Source organism: Rhamphochromis longiceps, linkage group LG22, assembly GCF_057381845.1.
Source record: "Rhamphochromis longiceps isolate RC_006_pf linkage group LG22, R_longiceps_female_GT1.1, whole genome shotgun sequence".
In the NCBI taxonomy this organism is placed as follows: Eukaryota; Metazoa; Chordata; class Actinopteri; order Cichliformes; family Cichlidae; genus Rhamphochromis; species Rhamphochromis longiceps.
In genome coordinates, this window is record NC_140577.1 from 1,941,471 (window position 1) to 1,964,244 (window position 22,774).

At 41.0% G+C, this 22,774-nt stretch overlaps 1 protein-coding gene across 1 annotated transcript in view; it reads left to right on the plus strand.

Moving 5' to 3' along the window:
- Positions 1-5,529: 5,529 nt before the first annotated feature.
- Positions 5,530-22,774, plus strand: part of LOC146643055 (CD209 antigen-like protein C) — a 41,486-nt gene continuing 24,241 nt past the window's right edge. The window contains exons 1-5 of the mRNA XM_085395273.1: positions 5,530-5,701; positions 6,694-6,804; positions 7,656-7,787; positions 7,897-8,036; positions 8,291-8,403. Coding sequence (XP_085251399.1) covers positions 5,557-5,701; positions 6,694-6,804; positions 7,656-7,787; positions 7,897-8,036; positions 8,291-8,403 — 641 coding nt within the window. The 5' untranslated portion in view covers positions 5,530-5,556. The remainder of the gene's footprint in view (positions 5,702-6,693; positions 6,805-7,655; positions 7,788-7,896; positions 8,037-8,290; positions 8,404-22,774) is intronic.

Here is a 22,774-nt window from a genome sequence, read left to right on the forward strand (position 1 = left end):
TTTTATTGTTTTGCCTTTGGGGTGGCACCTGGGGTGGCCAGTCTGGTTTGGGGGGTGGCCTGTGCCCCCCCAGGCCACCCCGCTGGACACGCCATTGCCTATTTGCCACAGCAGATGCCCCCGATTTTCATTAAGTGAATGTGTTTAATTGTAGGCGGGGACATTAGGCAAGGCAAGGCAAGTTTATTTATATAGCACAATACAACAGCAAGGTGATTCAAAGTGCTTTACAGAGACATTTAAAAGATAAAACAAATAAAAAGCATGTTTTAAAATGGAAAAAAAAGAGAAGTAGATAAAATCAGTAGTTAAAATGTAAGTTTTGAAATTTAAGCTTAAAAGTAAACAGTGCAGATTTGGTGCTTTATTCAAATGCAGCTGAGAACAGGTGAGTCTTCAACCTGGATTTAAATAAACTGAGTGTTTCAGCTGATCTGAGGCTTTCTGGGAGTTTGTTCCAGATATAAGGAGCATAAAAGCTGAATGCAGCTTCTCCGTGTCTGGTTCTGACTCTGGGAACTGATAAAAGACCGGATCCAGATGACCTGAGGGATCTGGAAGGTTCATACTGGGTCAGGAGGTCACTGATGTATTTTGGTCCTAAACCATTCAGAGCTTTATAGACCAGTATTCCACTACAGATTACAGATTACATGCCCCAAAATGTATTTGTAACGTATTCCTTTACGTTACTCAATGAGAGTAATGCATTCTGAATACTTTGGATTACTTAATATATTATCAAGCTTTTTACAACTACATGAATGTACTATTGCTGTGTGAATTATTACTTTTACTGAAGGTTACTCGCCGTACTAATACTGACTGCATGGACTAAAACATGGATAACTCTTTCCAAGCGCAATGCGAGAGCTTTTGCGAATACTTTGAGATCAGTTGTGAGCAGAGATATTGGTCTGAAACTAGAGCACTCAAGAGGGTCTTTTCCCTTTTTAAAGAGAATGGTAATAAGTTCTGTTTTCTGGTCTCTGGGGAAAGACCCGTTCCGGATTGCAAAATTAATTGAGCCGGTCAGAGCAGCACGCTCCGTTTTGCGTAACTATTTTTAAATCCCGGTAGCTCTGCAACCACATAAGCTAGCGCAATAATTCTTTTGCATATGAAACCGGAGGAGTTGTACTTACATCTTATGCCATCAGCTTGTCCTCGGTCACGGTTTCCTTCCACATATAGCTTTGCAAATATTGCATAAAAAGCACTTGCAGCAACAAAAACATAATATTACAGAAACAGCTTTGCCGATCCGATCAGCTGTTCGTAATACTTCCTACATCCATCAGCGCGAACTATCCTATGTCCACCATGACCTGCCCGAAACCGGAAGTGACGTCATTTTCGCGGAAATTTCGTTTGTTTTTGTTTTTTTTACCATCAGGGCCTTGTAAGCCTATACTGGTGTAGTTATGTTTGACTTTATGACTTTCTGTGTCGTTTCTGGGATGCTTAGAACTCATATTGCACTGCTGGAAATAGTTTATTTTGATGCATATGCTGTTTTTTTGCAAATTTGCATGATAATATTTATTTTCGTTTTTCCTGCAGTATATAAAAATTGGTGTATTTCAAAAATAAAACTATGAAGACACTTAAAATAAATTTCCTGTGGTGGGAAACTATTTTGTGCAACTTTTTTGTATTTAAAGTGTTGAGGGATAAGCCTCTTAAATTTCTCTAACTAGAAATATATGTTAAAAAAACAAAAACGATTTTCAATTTTTTTGTAATTTATTGCACTTTTTTGCAATTTATGTAATTACTATGCACTTAATGCAGACATATTATTAGAATCTGGGTTATAATAGTTGTATTGATGTATAGCAACTTGAAATGCTCCCAAAAATGGTACTACAGCATGTAAAAATATAAATATAAGTTCTGGCGGACTTGGTTCTATGGTAGGTCTTAAAGGGTTAAGGTCTTTCAGCGCTCTATGCAGCTCATCTAGAGTTAATGCGATTACAGGTAGTATCCTTAAAATTGATATTTGATTTATACAGATTTTCAAAAAATGACGAGAAAGTCGCATTAATGGACTGAGGATTTGTCGTAATTTTACCGTTTGCAGCTGTTATAGCTAGGGATGGGTACCGGCATCCAGTGTCATTATGGCACCGGTTTTGACATAAACGGTAGTAACCAGACCGAAAAGCAGCGCACATTTCGGTGCTTTTTTTCCCTGAGCTGTGATACACTTTGGATTCTAGCCAATCATTTTACCTTTCCAAGGATAGTAGGCGGGGCCAGGTACGTACGTTCTTTTAGAGCAGAGCTACAGATTAAAAATGCCCAAGGTGAAGAGGTCAAAGTCTGGCTGTACTTCACAGCAAAAGATGCAAACTCAGCAGCCTACAACAATTGCTTTAAGGTGATACTGTGATACTGTCAAAGGAGGTAACTCCTCGAATCTGATGAAACACCTGGCGACGCGTAGCGGGGTTTTTTTAAAGCCGAGAAATGCACCATATTTGATAGCTTGCTGCGAGACCTCACACCGAGCGCATCTACTGCGGGTGTGGTGCCTGTTATCGGACCCGGAGTTAGCAACATCCCCCAAAAACCCGAAGAGGAGAGTCCTCGCCCCTAGCCCTGCCAGTGTAGCAGAAATGATGAGGATGATGATGCAGCAGCAGCCGTTCTTCTCTGCGTGAGTAGCTTCATGTTGTTCGTGTGTAATTTACGTTGAGTAGGCTAACCACGTTATTACATTAATGCATGTAAGGTGAACTAGCAAACATCATCATAGCTACATGCGGCTGTCTTCTTGTTTGATGGCAGATACTCCCTTCACCCTGGCCAAAAAGGCTAAAATGACCAAAGAAAAAGTGGAAAAACGTTAAACATGAGAGGTTTTTGGACAAAGTTTGTGTTTTTTCCATTGTTTAAGCTTCCAGCCAAGAATGATACCATATATGCCCTATAGCTGCAGTAAAGGCTAACATTGTTATCTTTTTACAAAAAAACAGCTGAACATGAGAGGTTTTTGGACCCATTTTGTGTTCTCCATTCTTTAATCACTGGTTCGAGCACCGTTTAAGCACCAGCACCGTTTCAAAAGTACCGGTTTGGTACTGGTATTGGATAAAACCTAAACGATACCCATCCCTAGTTATAGCTGGAATATGTGCCCTTGTTTCACATTCTTTAAGCATAAGTACTAACAAACGACTAGGACGCTCTGATTCAAAATAGTTCTTCTGTCTAGTTATGAACTCTGATTTGGACAAGGTTATTGCATCATATTCTTCCTTCAGTGAAGCTAGGAGTGTAGACTGATCGTCCGACTGGATACGTTTTTGCAGATTCTGTAAAGATTCTATCTGATTTTCTAAATTGGACACCTGAGCAAGTTTGTTTTTGCCAGCATGGAGGAGAATGAGATGGAAAAGCCACGAATGAAACATTTTGTAGCCTCCCATAAGACTTGTGGGTCGATATCTTCATTAGCACTGATATCTAAAAGATCCTTCAGCTGGAGCTTAAGCAGGCTGAGAAAGGTAGAGTTAGTTATTACATTGAGATAGATAACCATTTGCACTCACATTCACACTGGTGGGCAATTTCGAATCACCAATTAATCTAACCCCATTAACTGCATGTCTTTGGACTGTGGGACTAAACCAGAGTACCCAGAGAGAACCCCCACTAATACAGGGAGAACATGCAAACTCCACACAGAAAGACTTGTGATGGTGGAACTGAACTCCTTCTTGCTGTGAAGCAAACATGCTAACCACTGTTCCACTGTGCTACACGGCCAATCTGATTACAGTCTTTAAGAGTTTCATGATTCATAGTTCTCTTTCAGTTCTCTTGCAGATGTAATAAATCATACTTCTCTTATTTTGTTACTCCTGTGAGGCTGTTTGTGGGCAGAGATTTTTCAGATATGCTTAAACATGAAGCTAACTGAAACCAGGTGTTCTGTTTTAAACACACATTCGGAAATGGCCACTGTTTATAACACAGTTGTGTGAACTGAAATGTCAAAAGTCTGCAGGACCAACTCTGGTGCCTCATTCAATGAACACAGCTCACCATTAATATTATGATCGTTCATTAAATATCAGGGAAAACATTGTTGACTAAGCAACACTGTGTTCGGGAAACACATGCCAGCTGAACTTAAAAGAAAGGTTTAGAAGACGTATTGTTGTTTTGAGCAAAGAAGGGCTTTCTCAGCATGTGATCACAGAAAAACTGCTTTTTATTTCATTAATAAAATAACATCATGAAAATGATGTGCCACTTAGTGTTTTCCTTGTTTGAACTGCATAAAACATATAATGCATGTATGACTTCTATCTTTTTCCATATTTGAACACATATTTTATAAACACTGCAAGCAGTTTGTTGTGCAGAGTCATTTTTAAAAAAATGATAAATAAAGTCACACTTTAGTGTGTCTCTGTGTTTGTGTGAATGTGTTGGAAAACACTTACGTGGCCAGTTAAAGTGGGTGTCAAAGATTACATGTATTAAAGGTATTAAAGGTAATGAGCCCTGCTCTAAACAGCTTTCATGAAGCTGAATCTATTCAAGATCATATTCCTTCATTTCAGATGGCTTATCACCTCGTACTTTATGGTGGTTTTTGGCTGTGGCTGACCTTTGAACATCTTTTTAGGGCTCCTGTTGGCCTGTGGGATAGGTACTTGGAGCTGTCCTGTAAATCTGCTATTCTATGAGATATATGAGAAGGGGACTGAAGTTTAGAAAGAGAGGAGACATAGTTGCACAGTCAAAAAAAACTCTGTGACTATGTGTGGGCAGCATGTTTCACTGTTTCAGCAGGCAGTTTAAAGAAAGGCTTTACGCCGGCTTGATTTATTCTCTGTGTTTTAGTTTACATGTACAGCCAGATTACAAGGAACCTGGAAAGCAGGAAGCAGGAAACCCACACTAGCAGACTCTACTCAAAACCACCCAAAACAGGAACTCTCTTTCTGAGAAGTGATGGTGCTCACCACTGCAGCACCACGCTGCCCTGTTAGTTTCTGTGCTGGTAAAAATAAAGATGAATAAATAGTTCACTCTGACATATTTCCTGTGTCACAAACACTTCTTCTCTCTGCTGCTTCGATGTGCTTACAGTTTGTAGAAGGCAGCGTCTAACAAAGCCGTGTTATTATAAACATACTGCAGCTGCTGAGTTAAAGCTGTATGTTTGTGATATGATAAGCAGAAAATATTAAAAACAAGTTGTTGGAGGTATTTTAATGAGCACTAAATGGTTTCCCGATCCCACTGAAATCCACAAATGTATTTAAGCTACTGCAAGTTTCTGTCATTTATCATTTTTAATGATTTAATTACTGTATTAATGGAATTTCAGCATTTTTAATTTATATAATGGAACTGGAGGTCTTGCAGGATGTTGTTTGCAGTGCTTCATAACTGACTCTTACACGTATCATGACGTGTCAGATGAAAAGTGACTCTCGTCCTGTTTTACTTCCTCAATATTTTCATTTCAAAGCTGTCGGACTTAAAGACACAGACAGACGGTGAAGCTGCTCAAAGATCTTTCAGCTCAAAATGTCTACAGAAATTCAAAGTGTTGAAGATTTCAGGGTGAAATACAGCAGAGGGTCCCAAGAGGATGGAGGAGTGAGAGAGCAAAGTGAGGTGGAGGTGTTAGATGATGGAGAGCAGCACCCTGACGTTGGCCTACAAGAAGCTGGTAAGCAGGAAATCATCAAAGTGACCAAACCAAAGAAAATGTTGGTGATGAAAGTGTTGTTCAGTGTCTTTTAAAGCTCTGATATCCGACCACTTTAAGACATATTAGTGTTCGTGTCACATGTGCCCAGAATATGTTTCCAGTCCAAACTGGCACACAGATCATTTGTTGCACTGGGCCTGTTTACTCCCAGTTAGGAGCTCCGTTTCTAACCGTCTGACTGTTTCAGTGTCTGTGGCTTCAAGTCAAACTGGTTCAGCTGCTGCTCTGCTTTCAGGAAGAGGTCTGTGAGTGGCAGAGAGAAGCAGCCAATAGGAGCAGCACAGCTCTTTTAACCCGTTAGTTAATGCAAAGCGTTTAAATCAGTATTTCTGTTCTGTGGTCCGACAAGGAACAGATGGATATCTAAACAAATTCTTTGTTAAGTCAGTATATGTGATTAGGAGAAACACAAACAGATGAAAAAGCTTTTAACTCAAAAGTGTTTAAGTGTAGTTTAAACTGTAGAGTTTAACTGTACTAAAGAACAGAGTAACCAATAGAACTCATTTAACTCATCAGCCCTTAATGTTTCTACAGTTCATGGTTGTTCCTTATTATTACATTTGTACGTCACTCATGTGTGCATATGATAAAGCTAATAACTGTTACATCAGGACTGCTAGGTATCCTGTTCCCATGGAAACATTGTCTTCTGAAGTATTTCAAGAGAAATCAAACACACCTGTCCAACAGCAGCTGAAACACGCTAAAAAGATATCAGTTTTCTGATTTCTGTTGGTCAAAATATATTTTGCTGCTGACCACAAATGTGTCTAAAATGTAGTCATGTCTCAACATTGCCAGCCACATTAGAAAAACACATTTTGTGATGTGCAAGATCCACTCGATTTAACATTCCTACAAAGGAAATTAACTAAATGTAAAGAAAAATGAATTCCAAAGTGTCTTTAGTGCCTCATCAGTGGACTCTTTGTGTATTTTCTGCATAGATGAACACTTCCAGAAGAACGTTCCAGCATCAACAAGAAGCTGGCTCAGAGTTTTTGAAGTAAACCTGGGAGTGCTGTATCTTCTGATGCTGGCTGCAATCACGACACGCTGTGAGGACATTTAATTCCAACATGTATTAAAAATTATTATTATAATTTAAATTATTATTATTTACATTTGACATCTCTACATGAAACTATTTGAAATTTAGACCTGCTTTTGTCCAGTTCTTATTCTCCTCCTGCAGTGTTTCCTCTGGTAGGATATGATCTTTTATTGGGCTTTGAATACATAGTGCAGAAACATATGTAACGTTTATTTGTTTTTAACATCTATTCCCTTTATGAAGTTAGGCTAGAACAGGGAAAACAAAAAAATCATCCACACTGCTTTCTAACGGGACCACACTCTCACAGTCTTCCTTGCTGCAGGGGAGGGGTAGTGCAGTGTGCTCAGGGGGCAGGGAAGGCTGGCCAACACTGCAGCTACCATCATTCTAACCACAGCTTCCCTATTTCAGTAGCTTTCAATGGCTCGAACAGAAGAAAAGGGTTGGAGTAGCTGACAGGGACAGGAAGAGCGAGCAGGAGAGAGTTTCTCTGACAGTGTCAGAACAAGCAACAGCAGATGGGCGCTGGGGAAGCGTTTTTGATAAAAAACACATTATAAATTAACAAACATCTGGGCTGATTTCTTCCCCACCTACAACACTCAACACGGTGATTCTGTGATTATATCAACAAAGCAGACAGGCAGCAGAATCTGCTGAAGAGTGATACAGGTGCAGTCACACTATGTTAGACAGTGGCGGTCTGTTATCATTATGCTGGCTAGTTAGTTCACTTGAGATAATTAGGGAGCTAACATGCTAATGTTTGTTTCATTTATTTGAAAGGAAAATGAAAAACTTCCGTCGATGATATTATTTAGTTTTAAATCAGTTTCGTTGCTCTTCAACTAGATATTTTAGTCACTTTGGACAAAGAGCAGCTGCAGAACAGAAACAATGAACTGAGCAACAACTTCAGCCTTCTGGCTAATCACTCGGGTCAGCTACAGGAAGAGGTCAAGCAGCTCAAAGAAAAGATGGAAGGTAAAACACCTTTGAATCACGATATGAAAACATCTCTGTGAGTCAAGTAAAGGCTGTAACTTTCAGCACTGAGTAGAAACTGTATTTAAAACATGTGTTTGACATTAAGAGAAGTGTCCCGATCGATGGACAAGATTTGGAAGCAGCTGTTACTTTAAATCCACTGAGGCAAAGCACTGGCAAGAGAGCAGGAGAGCCTGTCAGGATAAAGGAGCTGATCTGGTGATGATAAACAGCAAAGAGGAACAGGTGGGTGTGTTTGTTCATGTCTGTGTGATCTTTGATGGAGCTGACAGTCACCTGTTACTTGTGTCTTTGACCTGCTGTCAGTCTGTGACCTGCTTCCTGTCTCCACTCTGATGGATTTCTCTCTGATTTCTGCACAATGGAAGAAAAGTTTCATCACATTTATTCTTCCTTCAGACATGTTCACAAGATGATGTCACTACAACAGAAGTACTGAATTATGACTGGAGACAATATTTGTGTCTCTACTCAAAAAGGAATTTATCAATGAACTGAACATGAGAGGAGAGTCCTGGACTGGTCTGACAGGCAAACAGACATCAGGAGGATATGAATGGGAATGGGTGGACGGATCAGCGCTGACAGAAACGTGAGACATTAGTTTGTTTCTATTCCAGAGTTATTATTTAGAAGTGAAACACTGATGTTTTGGAAGATAGATCAGCAATACATGAGCTGAGCTATTTTCCAACAGCCCCACAAACTGAATGTAAAGAAAAGCAGAAATCCTCCTTTGAATGAACAGCTGTGCTTGAACTCTCTTCATCTGCAGTCTGTGATGACGTTCAGTTACAACAAGTCAGTTTGAAGGAATCAGGATTGAAAAAAGTTTACTCCAGCTTAATATCATATTTTATTTCTCTGACAGGTTGTGGGCACCAGCACAGCAGAGTACGAGTTATGATTCCTATGGAGTCTGCTGTGATGATAAAGGGAACTTGAAACAGGCAGTTGAACATTATGTTGGTTACAGCTCGAAGACCTTCATCTGTGAGAAATGAGTTTGGTGCTTTGATGTAAATGTTTGAATAATCCAACCAAAGACACCTCACTATGAAATGTCCTGCATGAGCCTCAGACTCAGCTTACAGTCTTTACTTGTTCATTCTGCATCATATATTGATTACATGTGTTATCTAAGGACCTTGGAAAGAAAAGCTTCTGGACTTGTTTAAGTTGCTTGAAGACGTTTCACCTCGTCCACCTTTTGGATGATAGGTGAAACAAAAAAAAAAAAGGGGGGGGGGGGGGGGAATGTACAATGAACATAGAGAAGCAAGGCACTGATAACTATAACAATAGTAGCATCAACAACAACAGTAACAAAACAAAACTAAACCGGTCTCAAAAGGAGACTGCTATCCTTCCAGTGATCCCAGTCCATCTTCTCATTTTTCAGACTATTTAAATGCTTAAGTGCTTACACCCAGTCCACACCCAAACCAAAACGCAGAGTATTAGACCGAACTTTGGAATAAATAACTGGCAACAAGTGATATAACAACACATATCCCAAGCATAAATGGGACTCTGTAGAGTTTAATTGTTGTTATTATCTTGTACCTGTTTCGGCCATTCATAGTTATTCCAAACTATGTATTGTCAGTGCAGGAAAAAAAAAAGGGAGAGCGAGTCCTGGCCCTGGACATATATTAAGCGCACGTTTTGGGTCTTTAAAGGTCATTTCTTGTCCGTCCGCGGTAGTAATCCTCAGTGTCACTGGATACCCCAGTGGACTCCGTTGCAACTGTGAAGTAGATTCCTCACCTCAGTAAAGGTGGCACGCTGTTTATTCACAGCTTGGGTGAAGTCCGGCAGTACGCGAATACAATCACCATCTACAGTTGTTATCACCCCAGCCTCGGCTGCCTTTCTGAGAAATATTTCCTTTTCTGTGAACTAATGACATTTCACTACAAATGCGCGGGTGGCTGGTCATCTTGAGTTGGCTTGGTGCAGAGGGTCCAATGCGCCTATTCTAGAGTCGGCACTTTTTCTAGACCAAGAGCATTTTTCAGCATTTCCGACGCATATTCAGATGGGTGTTTCCCCTGCTCTCATCCCTCCTTTACCACCATAACGCGGCCGTTGCAGCGCTGTGACCTAGCCTCCAAATCCTCGCACCAGGCCTTCAGCAGGGCAAGCTCTTTTTTTCAGGCTGGAAATGTCGATTCCATAGAGTCGGAATTAGCAGTGACTCCCTTTTCCAACTCAGATGTGTGGTTTTCAACCTTATCCAATCTTTTATTGAGTGTCTCAACGACGTTATGCAGCTCTGTTTGGGTCTCTGCAGCCTTTTCATCTATTTTCTCCAGCAATTCTTGCTTCATTCATTGCAGCTCCTTCAGGATTGCCTGCTGCTCGCCCGCAGTTGTCTCCGTGGCATTTGGGCATGCTAGGCTAGCTGGGCCAGCAACTAGCTCTCGTGTCCTGCTCCATCTTGTTGGCTTTAATTTTTTTGGGCATGTTGTCCATAGACTGGGATGGTTCTTTTCTAATATGTTGTTGCTCTCATATGTGAAGTAATATCACGTAATTTTCTAAGAATTATATGGTAAATCCAAGGGTTCAAGGGCAGAGCTCACAAATCAATGTCCTCACATGGCGCTGCCGGTTAAAACATTTAACAGAATATAAGGGAATCAGCTCAGATGTTATTTTTAAGGCATAGAATTAGAATTCCCTAAACAGCTAATGCCAGTTCATGCTTAATACCATTTTGCACCACAAGATGGTACAGTTAGACAGCTTCTAGTCTGCACAGAGATCAATCTTGTATTGTTTGTTTTTACAATACATCATTAATATTTTTGTTTGCTACCATATGGGTGAACACCCACACTTTATTCAGCTGCTGTAAAACTGCAATGAGATTTTGGTTCAAATTTCTGCCAATAAGTTGATTCATTCCCATTCTCATGTTAATTCACACTTTGCATTTTGTAATTTAATGTACTGTATATATCACACACTTAAACAAAACAAAACGTTTTGTAAAACTGCTGATTTTTTTCTTCTTTTTATACTGAAAAACATTCCCTTTGTAGTCACTCCTATTCAAATTCAAATTTTCAAATTCAAATTCAAATTCTGTAGCACTACCGAGACAGTGAATTACCGCAACAGTAACATATGAAAATAAGCACCAAAAACACAGCACCAGGTTGTCCCAGTGCACGTATACATTCTTATGAGAGAGGATTGGGGCCAATGGAAAAAAGAAAAACTGGGGACATCTTTTTTTTTTTCCAAAGCTTTTTTTATTTACCTCCCTGGTTTCTGAGTCCTGGATTTCGATCCTACTCTGCCTGCCACACAGCGCACATTGACAGAGATAATTGTACCACATTTTTCCAATATAAAGTGAAGGCTGAACTTCACCTTAGTATTCTGGAGGGCCAGGAGTGACAAAATGATTTAGATAAATATGGTAAATGGTAAATGGCCTGTATTTATATAGCGCTTTACTAGTCCCTAAGGACCCCAAAGCGCTTTACATATCCAGTCATCCACCCATTCACGCACACATTCACACACTGGTGATGGCAGCTACATTGTAGCCACAGCCACCCTGGGGCGCACTGACAGAGGCGAGGCTGCCGGACACTGGCGCCACCGGGCCCTCTGACCACCACCAGTAGGCAACGGGTGAAGTGTCTTGCCCAAGGACACAACGACCGAGACTGTCGGAGCCGGTGCTCGAACCAGCAACCTTCCGATTACAAGGCGAACTCCCAACTCTTGAGCCACGATCGCATCATTAAATAATTTAAAATTTGTCAGTAATAAAGTAAATCTGTCATTAATTAATTAAAATTAATTAATTTTAATTAATTAATTAATTGTAATTAATTAATTAAAATTAATTAATTAATTTTAATTAATTAATTTTAATCGTATCGATATCGAACCATTTGATACAGTGCTTTCGGTTTGGTACGCATATGTATCGAACAATACAAAATTTGTAATTTATTTTATCAACTTTCCTTCTGACGATGCTGTCTGTGTTGAGCGCTCAGTGAATCTGTGTTCGACTACTCCGCCTAGGCTGCACTGTCGAGCGCAGATCCACTGAGCGCTCAACACAGACAGCATCGTCAGAAGGAAGAGCGCAGGGCAAGCTAGCGAGACAGAAGTTAAGCTCTCCTTGCAACATGAACCTCCCCCACCCTCATTCAGATCTGGCGTTTGGAATTATTTTGGTTTTCATGTGACGTATGACCCTGAAGGTAAGCGAGTCATGGACTAAAGTAAAACAGTATGTTGGATGTGCCATGCAATGCTCAATTACATTGGTGGGAACTAGTGTGTTAGCGCAGTTAGCTCGTTAACGTGTTGGCCCTCCAGCCCCATGCACGGGGCGATCAGGGGCAGCTCGTTAACGGAGATTTGCCGTGTTGTGGCGTTAACGTCATTTCAACGACAGGGCTCTCAAAATTTCAAAATCCCTGGTAGCCCTTCGGGCAGGGACTCTTCAGTTTTTGGTAGCCCAAAATAAATTTAAGTAGCCCGAATAAAAAAGCGAGCAATTTTTTGATTGATGTTTTGTTTCCTGTTTTGTTTCCTTTACAATATTATACATTAAAGTATAATATTGTAAAGGAAACAAAACATTAATCAAAAAATTGTTGAAAAACAAAATTACAACATTGTATAAAAACAATCATCAACTCAAATACTTGGTTCTGATTGAACAGAAATTTCTATGAACTTGTAAGAACTGTGTAGGACATGAATCAGTCTGTGTCAGATCCTGAATCTGAAATTTCCACTGAAGTCACGGGTAAGAGACAAGTAGAACCAAGATTGAGGCCGTTTGCTTTTTGAAGTTTGCAAAGACTGCTAAATTGTGCCAGTGGTAGTTCACTGTGCGCATGTGCGCATTCGCTGTCAAAATAAAAGACGCACCAGATAAGAAGTTGCAACGCGCGTTTGCGTCCATATAAAAGGCTGTTTTTGTCCGCTAGCGTGGGATTTTCACGGCACATTCTGCACCACATCTCTGTGCGTTCATCATTTGTTTGAAGCCAGCTCACCTCCTGCAACTACTTTTCTGAGAATACGCGCTTCTTTTGTGGTTCGGACTCCTTCTGACATTTGTTTGGAGGTGGAGGAACATCACAGTAATTGCTTAAAGGAGCTTCTTCGACATCTTTAAGAGTTCTAAACAAATGTCTGTCCTCCTCCAGAAAATCTTATGTACGCAAACACGCGTTGCAACTTCATATCTTGTGCACGTTTTTTTTTTTTTTTTTGACAGCGAATGCGCACCTGCGGACCACTTATGTGCAGCCCTGGTTATTTAGCTCATCATATCGCAGCCACAGAAATTCTTTTGTCCATGAAACCATAAAGCTGCACTTTCTTTTTGCCTTATAGTCTGATTTGTCATAACTTCTCCGTTTTGTGGTAAGCTTTTCTTTGGCTGTCACTTCTTCACCCTGACCTGTCTTATTTGGCTCAGCAGAACTAAAATATATATCCTGCTGCTTTTACACGCGCACTCACATAAGCTCAGCGATTCTCTGCGCGATCAACCTCTCACATGTTTAAGCTGCAGGAGATTTCACTTGTCATGTTTGCATAGTAAGCTAACGATTAATAAGACGATGTCAGAGGAATTGGTGCACAAATTATCATCACTCACAGATCAGTGCTGTCGCTCTCTATACACAGTTCGCACGATTGCAAAGTGAAAGCAAAAAAACAAGCGCAAATTCAAACGCGATTTCAATATGTCACATATTGGCAGTGGCTCACCGATGCCAATGACATAATTACCCAGCTACATTTCCGAAAGAATGCAAAAGCATTGACATATATTTTTCCTTCCTACAATAGCCCGACAGGCAGGGCAGAGATAGATTTTGGTAGCCCGACTGGAAAGATCGCTAGCCCCAGGACGTCGGGCTAGCGATTTTGCGAGCCCTGAACGAGATTAACCTGAAACCACATTTTCGCATCAGTTTGTCAGGTCCCAGGGTCAAATCTAATGAGTGGCCTGTGTTGCAAAACAGGTTGATCTGGTGGTGGCTAAATAAATTAAGGATTTCAACAATGGTGTTATGCTTTGTTTAAAAGAAAAATGAAAAAGGCAAGAAGCAAGGGGAGATGAGGAGGAGGAGAAGGAATTTTGTCTTGCTGCTGCTGCAGGAGAGGACATGAGATGGTTACACTCTCCTTTTCCTCATATAACTTCAAATCAAACTCATTGTTTAAATTAGGCTCTTCAGATAGCACAGGATAGTGAGAAATGGCCACAAATCTATTATGCTGTAGACATGAAAGCATGCATGTTGCTCAGGGCACACTCAGGGTTTAAGAGCAGCATTGTCCTTTCCTTTTCTGCTCCCGGAGCTACAGACAGCCCATTCACTGGCACTTGAGAGAGTAACTATGGTTACAGAAAGCCTCTCCATGTGTGTATCTCTGAAATTTTCATGTCTCATAAGAAACAAACTCAGGTCATTATGTCCATGGAAAATGAAGAATGCAGAATTATTGACTTTTTATTTATAACTTGAACCTCCTAGGACCTGGCGTCCACATATGTGGACATGACATTTTGGGTTATTTAGACCAAAATACTCAATTTTACTCTTCAAGGGCCTGATTTCCATTTACAAGGACATTATTCTGCTACTGTTCTATCAAAATTTTAAACGAATATCTTCATATGTGGCTCTGATTTTTCATAAAAACAAATCTGGTAATTCTTTGTTTTTACATTTATCGGGCCCCAATCAGCCCAAATATCAAAGAGAAATTAAAAATGCTGCTGTGGAAGAGTTCAGGTCTTAGGAGGTTAATTGTGATTTCCACATTTACATTTTGTTTTGCTTATCAAAGATGTCTATTGTGCCTACACACGATAGCATTCAGAGCTGTATGTATTTTGTGAAGTTATTTGCTTTTTTGGCTGTGAAGACAGATCTCTGTTGCTGCATTAAATATTGACCTATAGCTGGCAAATAGTGTCACATCCTGTACCTTTGACCATTGATCTTTGATGACTATTCAGCTCAAAATACTCAAAATACTTTATTAATGTTTTGGACTAAATTGTCTGAAATGAAATAAGCAGGGCAGCACAGTGGCATGGTGGTTAGCACTGTTGCCTCACAGCAAGAGTTCAGTTCTCCCTGTGTTTGCGTGGGTTCACTCCGGCTTACTCCCACAAGACATGCAGTTAGTAGGGTTAGGTTAACTGGAAACTCTAAATTTCCCATAGGTGTGATTGTGATTGGTTATCTGTCTCTATGTGTTAGCTCTGTGGCCTGTCCAGGATGTACCCTGCTTCTCGCCCTAAGACAGCTGGGATAGCCCCCCCACCCGTGACCCTGACAAGGATAAGAGAAAGGGGATCGATGGGAATAATATTTCATTATATCAACTCACTTGATTTGGCACTATATAAATAAAATGAAGTTAAATTAAAGAGACTCAGCTCAGAATAATTTTATGTGGAATTAAAAAAAAATTAACAACTGCCATCAGGAAAATTTTGCTGAATTGTTTTGAAATACTTGGGATTTAGGTTTAACTTGACGTAAGAGTTACATTTTAATGAATGCTGATACATACCCACAAATAAGGTCTAGGGGAAGATGTGGGGAGCAGGGAATAAAAGAAAAGGACACCAAACAGAGCAGCATGGTAAATAATAGGTTTTTTTAATTAGCAGTTTAACACAAAGAGATGGCAATGGCGCTTTATCAATAAGAACAAAAAAAGGTCACAACCCAGTGTTGTGTGTCTAGGTGAAAGAAAGAACAAACAACAAAGATAAATGCACTTCTGCGGCCTACCTCGCCACAGCTCCCACATCTCCAAACTGCAGCAACAACAACCACACCATAGGACCTCTCCACTCCCTGGAAGGCAGTGCAAAGACAGTCGGACTGAAGAAGTCACTTGGATGAGTGACAAAACGTCACTGAAAATGCTACGTCCAGATGAACAGAATCAACTTTGGAGAATGGCACAACAGATAAGTCAGTCAACGAAAGATGTTGTGGTGTTCGGTTAACCATTAAGCTGTTTAATTGTTGGCTAGCCTGTGACAGAGAGGTGTAGTGGTGCCTTAATTAGGTGGGACAAGACAACTGTAGCCTGCTAGCTCTACTGACGTTTGTCTCTGCTTGTGTATTTGCTGACCCTTCTCCAATTCTAAAATGGATGAAAAGCTTAGAATGTGTCTGGCACGCCGTCAGTTGGTGAAGGAGGAAAGAGAGAGGGAGTTCCAGTTCAGGAGGATGGAACAGCTATCACGTTGCATCAGATAGAGCTGATGAGCTCTTGGCCTACACCTGTTGGTGCACAGGTGTTTAGGAGCTTGTTTGTGGGCAATGACATTCACCTTGTTCTAGTTTTTTCTGAATCAAGTGTTCATAGTTTCTTCATTGCATTTGAATGCATGGCGACTTCGCTGCACTGGCCTCAGGATGTGTATTGTGTAATGTTGCTGTGTACGTTGACAGATAAGACTCATGAAGCTTGTTCTGGTCTGTTGACAGAGGACTGTTTAGTTTACAAAAAGCTTATGAACTTGTACCTGAAGCCTGTAGGCAGCATTTGGTCGCCATACTATAGCAGGGCTGACACAGACTGAAAATCACTTGCAAGCACATTCATGTGTATGGGCAATTTAGAATACTCAGTTAACCAAACCCCACTAACTGCATGTCTTTGGGCTGTGGGAGGAAGCCCAAGTATCCGGAAAGACCCCACATTCTATATACGCGGGGAGAACACTCTGCACACAGAAAGGCCTCAGCCAGTTGGTGGATTTAAACTCTATATGTTCTTGCTGTAAGGCAACAATGCAAAATAAAACAAGGTAATGTTAATGGTCTGGTTCTTATATAGCACTTTTCTACTCTGAGCACTCAAAGCACTTTATACAACTAATTCAAACTATGAAGACACTCAAAATAAATTTCCTGTGGTTGGAAACTGTTTGTGCAACATTTTTGTATTTACACTTTTGAGGGATAAACCGAATAAATTTCTCCAACCAGAAATATATGTAAAAAAAAAAAAAAATAAATAATTTTGTAGTTTATTGCACTTTTTTCCAATTTATGTAGTTACTATGGACTTAATGCAAACATATTATTAAAATTTGGGCTATAATGGTTGTATTGATGTATAGCAACTTGAAATGCTCCCAAAAATGGCTCCACAGCATGTGAAAATGTAAAGATAAGCTCTGGCGGACGTGGTTCTATGGTAGGACTTAAAGGGTTAAAGAAATACGTCATAAATATAATCACCATAGAAACAGGTAAAGACTGAGCCTCTACTTGAATGTAGTGGTCTGACGACTGTGCGTCATTGTGGACTATTATTTATAATTTATCTTAAAAAAAAATAATAAAAAAAAAAAAAGAAGAGAAAAGGTGTTTTTCTGTTCAGGGTTGTTGACTTCTCATTTAGGCAACTTAAATTTTACTTCTATGATGACGAACCTGGAATCCAAAAAAATGTTGCATTTAATTTTTACATTGAATTAATCAACTGAAGATCCAAATATCAGTCAAACAGAAAAGACACATTTTATATCCACTGCAACTGATTTTTGTCATTTTCTATCGACAATTAAACATTTAATCACTACATTTCAACGTGTAAACATTTTCAACATGAAATACAGTCAGAGCACACTCCGATTATCTGCAGACCGAATTTGTCATGGTCCTCGATGACCCTGTCATGAACCGCAGTTCATGCACACAAGTGGGATCCAAAAGCAAACACAATACGTAAGGGGTGACTAACGGGCTGGCGTGGTGCAGCCATCTGTGCAGTGTTAAATAATCCTCCTGGTAATCACCTGGAATGGGATGCAGGTGCGATGGTGACGGCCCAACCTGAGGGTGTGGCCACCGGGGCATCCCAAACACACCTCAGACACAGAGCCACTGACCATGACAGACCCAGTGCTTTGTGTCTGTTTAAGTTGTATTCCCTGAGTATTGTTATTCGTCGGTTTTGGTTCTGCTTGTTATATTATTAGTCCTCGGATTTTGGTTTCTGTTATTGTGATAAACCGAGCAGCGAAGAAAACTTTGGCACAGGTTAAAGTCCAAAAATCAGTCACCCACACATTCACACACTGGGGATGGCAAGCTACACTGCAGCCACAGCCGCCCTGGGACGCACTGACAGAGCTCTATACTCAAAGCGCTCTATACATCATGCCACATTCACCCTGTCACGCCCATTCTCACAAGCACTTTCTCTAAACTTAGTGCTGTCTAACCACATTCACACACATTTGTACTTTGATGGATACATTGGAGAGCAGCTTGGGGTTAGCATCTCGCCCAAGGCTGGAAGAGCCAGGGATCAAACCACCAACCTTCCGATCAGTAGGTGACCTTCTCTACCTCCTGAGCTACAGCCACCCTAGCAGCTGCAACTAAGGTAACTCAGAAGATTAAATCATACATAACAGTGTAAACTAAAATGTGCGCACTTATTTTAGAATGCAGTGTTATGTGGATATGTGAAATAATTCTAAACCAAAACCAGTTATTTATTGTCCTGTAAATTAATTCTTATATTTAAAGAAAGACAAATGTGAATGCAATGTACAAGCCTCTACACCAGGGGTGTCAAACTCAATTGCACAGGGGGCCAAAACTCAAGGCACACTTTAGGTCGCGGGCCAAACAAGATAAACATTTATTGAACACACTAAAACATGTTTTTTAAACATAAATATGAATACAAACAGACAGGAATATTATTCCAGATTAAATAATCTTAAAAAATTAAATAAACTTTAACTTTAAATATGTTGCTCTTCATAAAAATATATCCTGTCAAAATTATGCAAGTTAGAAATATGAACATGCTGCCAAAACCCCAGAAAAAATAAATGAAAGCAAACACAAGGTTGGAGCCGCATGTAGACGGAGCTGGGCGTTGCTGCAGGAGTGGAACTAATAAACTGTGCGGACCATTCAGTGTCGTACTTTCCCCGAGTGCATCATTACACTGCAGCTCCATCTGAATCTGCACAGGTGCAGCTCAGCAAAGTCCGCTGACTTGGTTCAACATTACTTGGCAACAGGGAAAGTGAGGCAGGTTGCACAGGTGCATTTGTGACAGCTTCACTTGAAACGCTTTCACCGCATCATACATGTCCATGAACTGACAGGTTTCCTTGCTGAGCTCAAAAACTCTGTTGAGAATTTTTATCCCAACTCAGCCAGCGGACCTCTGTATGAAGGAATGTCAGCAAACTCTGAATCTATTTCCCACATAAAAGACTGAAATTGACGGTGATTTAAACTTTTAGCTCAGATAAAATTTACGGTTTGCGTTACGGTGATCATTACATGCTCCATTTTTAGGACTTTACCACACAGCCTTTCCTGGTGTGTGATGCAGTGATGTGCTGTTAACTCACCGGTACAGTTCTGCTCCTGCATCTTTACTCTTTCATGTCGTTACACTTTGACATACGTTTTCAAAAATGTCTTTCCCTGTCGTTGTCCCGTGCATCGATTTAATGTTCAATATTTCCTCTTCACGGATGAAGATGGCCAGCCGTGCAGTGTCCATCATGTCTGTCCTTTCATCCACAGCCGAGTATGCAGTGAAGTTTTTGCTTCTTTCACACAACTGTGTTCTTAAATCAGTGGCTGTCTCACAAACCCAATCAGCAATCGTATTTCTGCTCAGGCTCACATTTGCCAAAATCTGCGTTTTGTCTGGACACAAGACGTCGCACAGCTTCATCCTGCAGCTCTTCAGAGCGGTACCGGGCTCATTTGGCTCCTCTGCTACAATAAAACTTGCTGTCACAACAGCTTCACTTTGTGATTTTGCTGTCAATGTCCATCATGTCTATACTTTTCTTGTCTATACATGTCTGTACTTTTCAGCTTATCCTGACGTTTTGTCTCGTAGTGCCGTCTTAAATTAAATTCCTTCATTATAGCCACATTAGCTCCACTAATAAGACACATGGCTTTACCAGCATGTCTGTAAACATATATTCAGGCACCCACTGGCGCTGAAAGGCTCTGCTTTCAGAATCAACTTTTCTCTCCACCATTGTGAGCGGCGAGCTTCGCAATAACAGAAGTTTGTCTTGATTGACGCGTGAATGTTCCCAGTTAGCCTAGCGGTCAGCAAGGAGGCTGCAGCGCTGCATTATGGGTATGGCATTATCTGTAGTTTGTATATTATTAGCGCCTCATATCACCTGGCCATGCATAACAATAATAGTATATCTATATAAAATGATCTCGCGGGCCGGATATAAATGTACGCCGGGCTGGATGTGGCCCGCGGGCCTTGACTTTGACACATGTGCTCTACACTAACATGGTGGATAATACCACTGTGTGGCTGTACGTGCAGCCATCACAGTTATTTTGCCTTTTTCATGTTCCCCGTCATCTCATGTCTTGTCTCCTTGTTCTCTCCGTCTCCCTGGTTAGTCCGGTCTCAAGTCCGCGTCTCTGTGTTGTACTTCCTGTTTTACTTTGACAGTCCCCCGTCTCATGTCAGTATTTCTAGTTTTGCTTTCCCTTGGTCTCATCATGTTTGATTACTCCCAGCTGTGTTATCCTCCTGTGTCTCATTCCTTCATTATCTCTCAGCGTATTTAAGCCTTGTGTTTCCCTCTGTCAGTGTTGCGTTGTATCCTCACCATGCTGTCTTTTCACCTCTGTGTTATGATAGGTTTCCAGTTCTCTGTTCATAGTTTAGTGTTCTAGTTTCCCCAGTTTCTTAGGTAGTGCTTTGAGTTTCTTGTTTTGTTTCCTTGTATTCATGAAGAGTTTTTCCTGCACTAAAAGCTGCACTTTAACTTTCCGTTTCTGGATCCTGCATTTGGGTCCTTCATCCTACATGCCGAGTCCTGTTAATGTTGGTGGCGTCAGTTACACAATGGACCCAGAGCCAGCAGTGCACGGGCAGAAATGGAAATTCCGACACCATTTCATAAGAAAAATGGGATTGTCAAAACTTCAGTATCTTCAATGTACTATTACTGTGTGATTTTTATTACTATTAATGAAGGCTACTCATCACCAAGCTAACATTGTTAACGTTAGCTGAGTTTAGATCATAGACTGCGGACCGTTAGGCTGTTTCTAAATACTCGTGTATACAGGAGTCCGCACTCCGGTTTTCACTAGTCCGAAGTTCACACGGGAGTCCGGACCTCCCAAGAACGCAGCACGATCGTTTTACAATTGGAACGGCAGTGAACGTGATGGCATCACAGCTCCGAAGTTTTTACTGCCACCCCCTCTTAATTTAAGTGTGATTAATATTTGCAATGGAAATATTAATCACACTGTAATTGATGACATTTATTTTATGTCATTAATTACACGACATAAAATAAATTATACATGATGTAGTAGATTTCTAAAAAAATATAATTTGAACTCATTTGAATTGAACAAATATTTGAAAGATAATCTGATCATCTTTGGAGCAGCCTTCAGGATCCCCATGTATTAACATGCTCTATTTAAACTTGATGTATAGCATTAACAATCTGCAAGCTGCAAATAATCATGTGCAGTTCCACATGATTATTAACAGATAAAATATCCACCCTACTGTTACTCATTTTATAATATTTGGAAATCTAGTAGGTATTGGTACGGCGAGCAGCCTTCAGTAATAGTAATAAATCGCACAGCAATAGTACATTCATGTAGTTGTAAAAGCATGATAATATATTAAGTAATCCAAAGTATTCAGAATACGTTACTCTCATTGAGTAACGTAACGGAATACATTACAAAATACATTTTGGGGCACGTAATCTGTAATCTGTAGTGGAATACATTTTAAAAGTAACCTTCCCAACACTCATTATGGCTTTGCCATATTGGCCCACTTTATTATTATTTATTCAGTTTATTTTAAGTTAAAGGAGAAAGAAAGAAAGGGAGGGAAAGAAAAACAGAGGAGGTAAAGTGATTAAAGACACTAAAAGAATCTGCTGCATCACCTGCTGGAAGGGAAAAAAAGAAAAGAAACAAAAAGAGAACAACACAGTAGGGAGACCAACAACCACAGAGCAACAACCGAGATAACTATAAGTAACAGTTAATAATAAGTATTGAATGTTACTGAGCAGCATGCAAGACCGACAGCGTACGTATGCTCTGAGGCAGCAGCCTAAAAAGATGGTGTGTGTGTCACCTGTGTGCGTGAGCGTGCTTGTATTCAAAATGTTGGGGGGGCAGCCATGGCACCCTCTTGGAAAGAGCTGAGGCAAGCCCCAGCTGGTGAGGGGGGGTCACCCAGCAGCCATGGTGGAAAAGCCACAGGGGCCTGCGGTGATGTGCCAGCTGTGCCAGAGTGTACCGAGGGCCCCGGACCCCGAAGGGCCCCTGGAAGTGGCCTGAGGCCCCGCCAAGCAGCCACCGGGAGTAAGCCAGTACATAGCTGAGCACCCAGACCCGGACACTGAGAACCACCAATGCACCGACAGACAAGGGCATCAGCCACCAGCAGGGAGTGTGGTGAGGGGAGATAGGCCCCCACACCTGGGGAGCCCTGAGATTTTCCCAGAGAGGTGGAGTCTAAGACCTGACCTGACACATAAACATAGACAAGCAGGCACACACAGACACAAACATGCATTCCCACCCTCATGTGCACCAAATACTCAATACCACATGAGGGGTACTGGTACTATCCAGGTACTATCATCCCCAGACAGGCAATCCACCCTGTCTGGGGACAAGCAGACCACCCCCAGCTCTGCAGCAGCAGGGAGGCCCAGCATCCCAGACCCCAAGCAGACAGCCAACTCCTCCTCCCAGCCCCCCGCCCCGACTGCAAACAGAGAACAGGGGTGTGAAGTCCCCATACCTCTCTCCACCCGGACATATGTGGTGTTGCTGCGTGCTGTTCTAAGGTGTATTTAAAACACGGGAGGGCATGGAGCTTTCTACCAGAGAGCAGCAGGT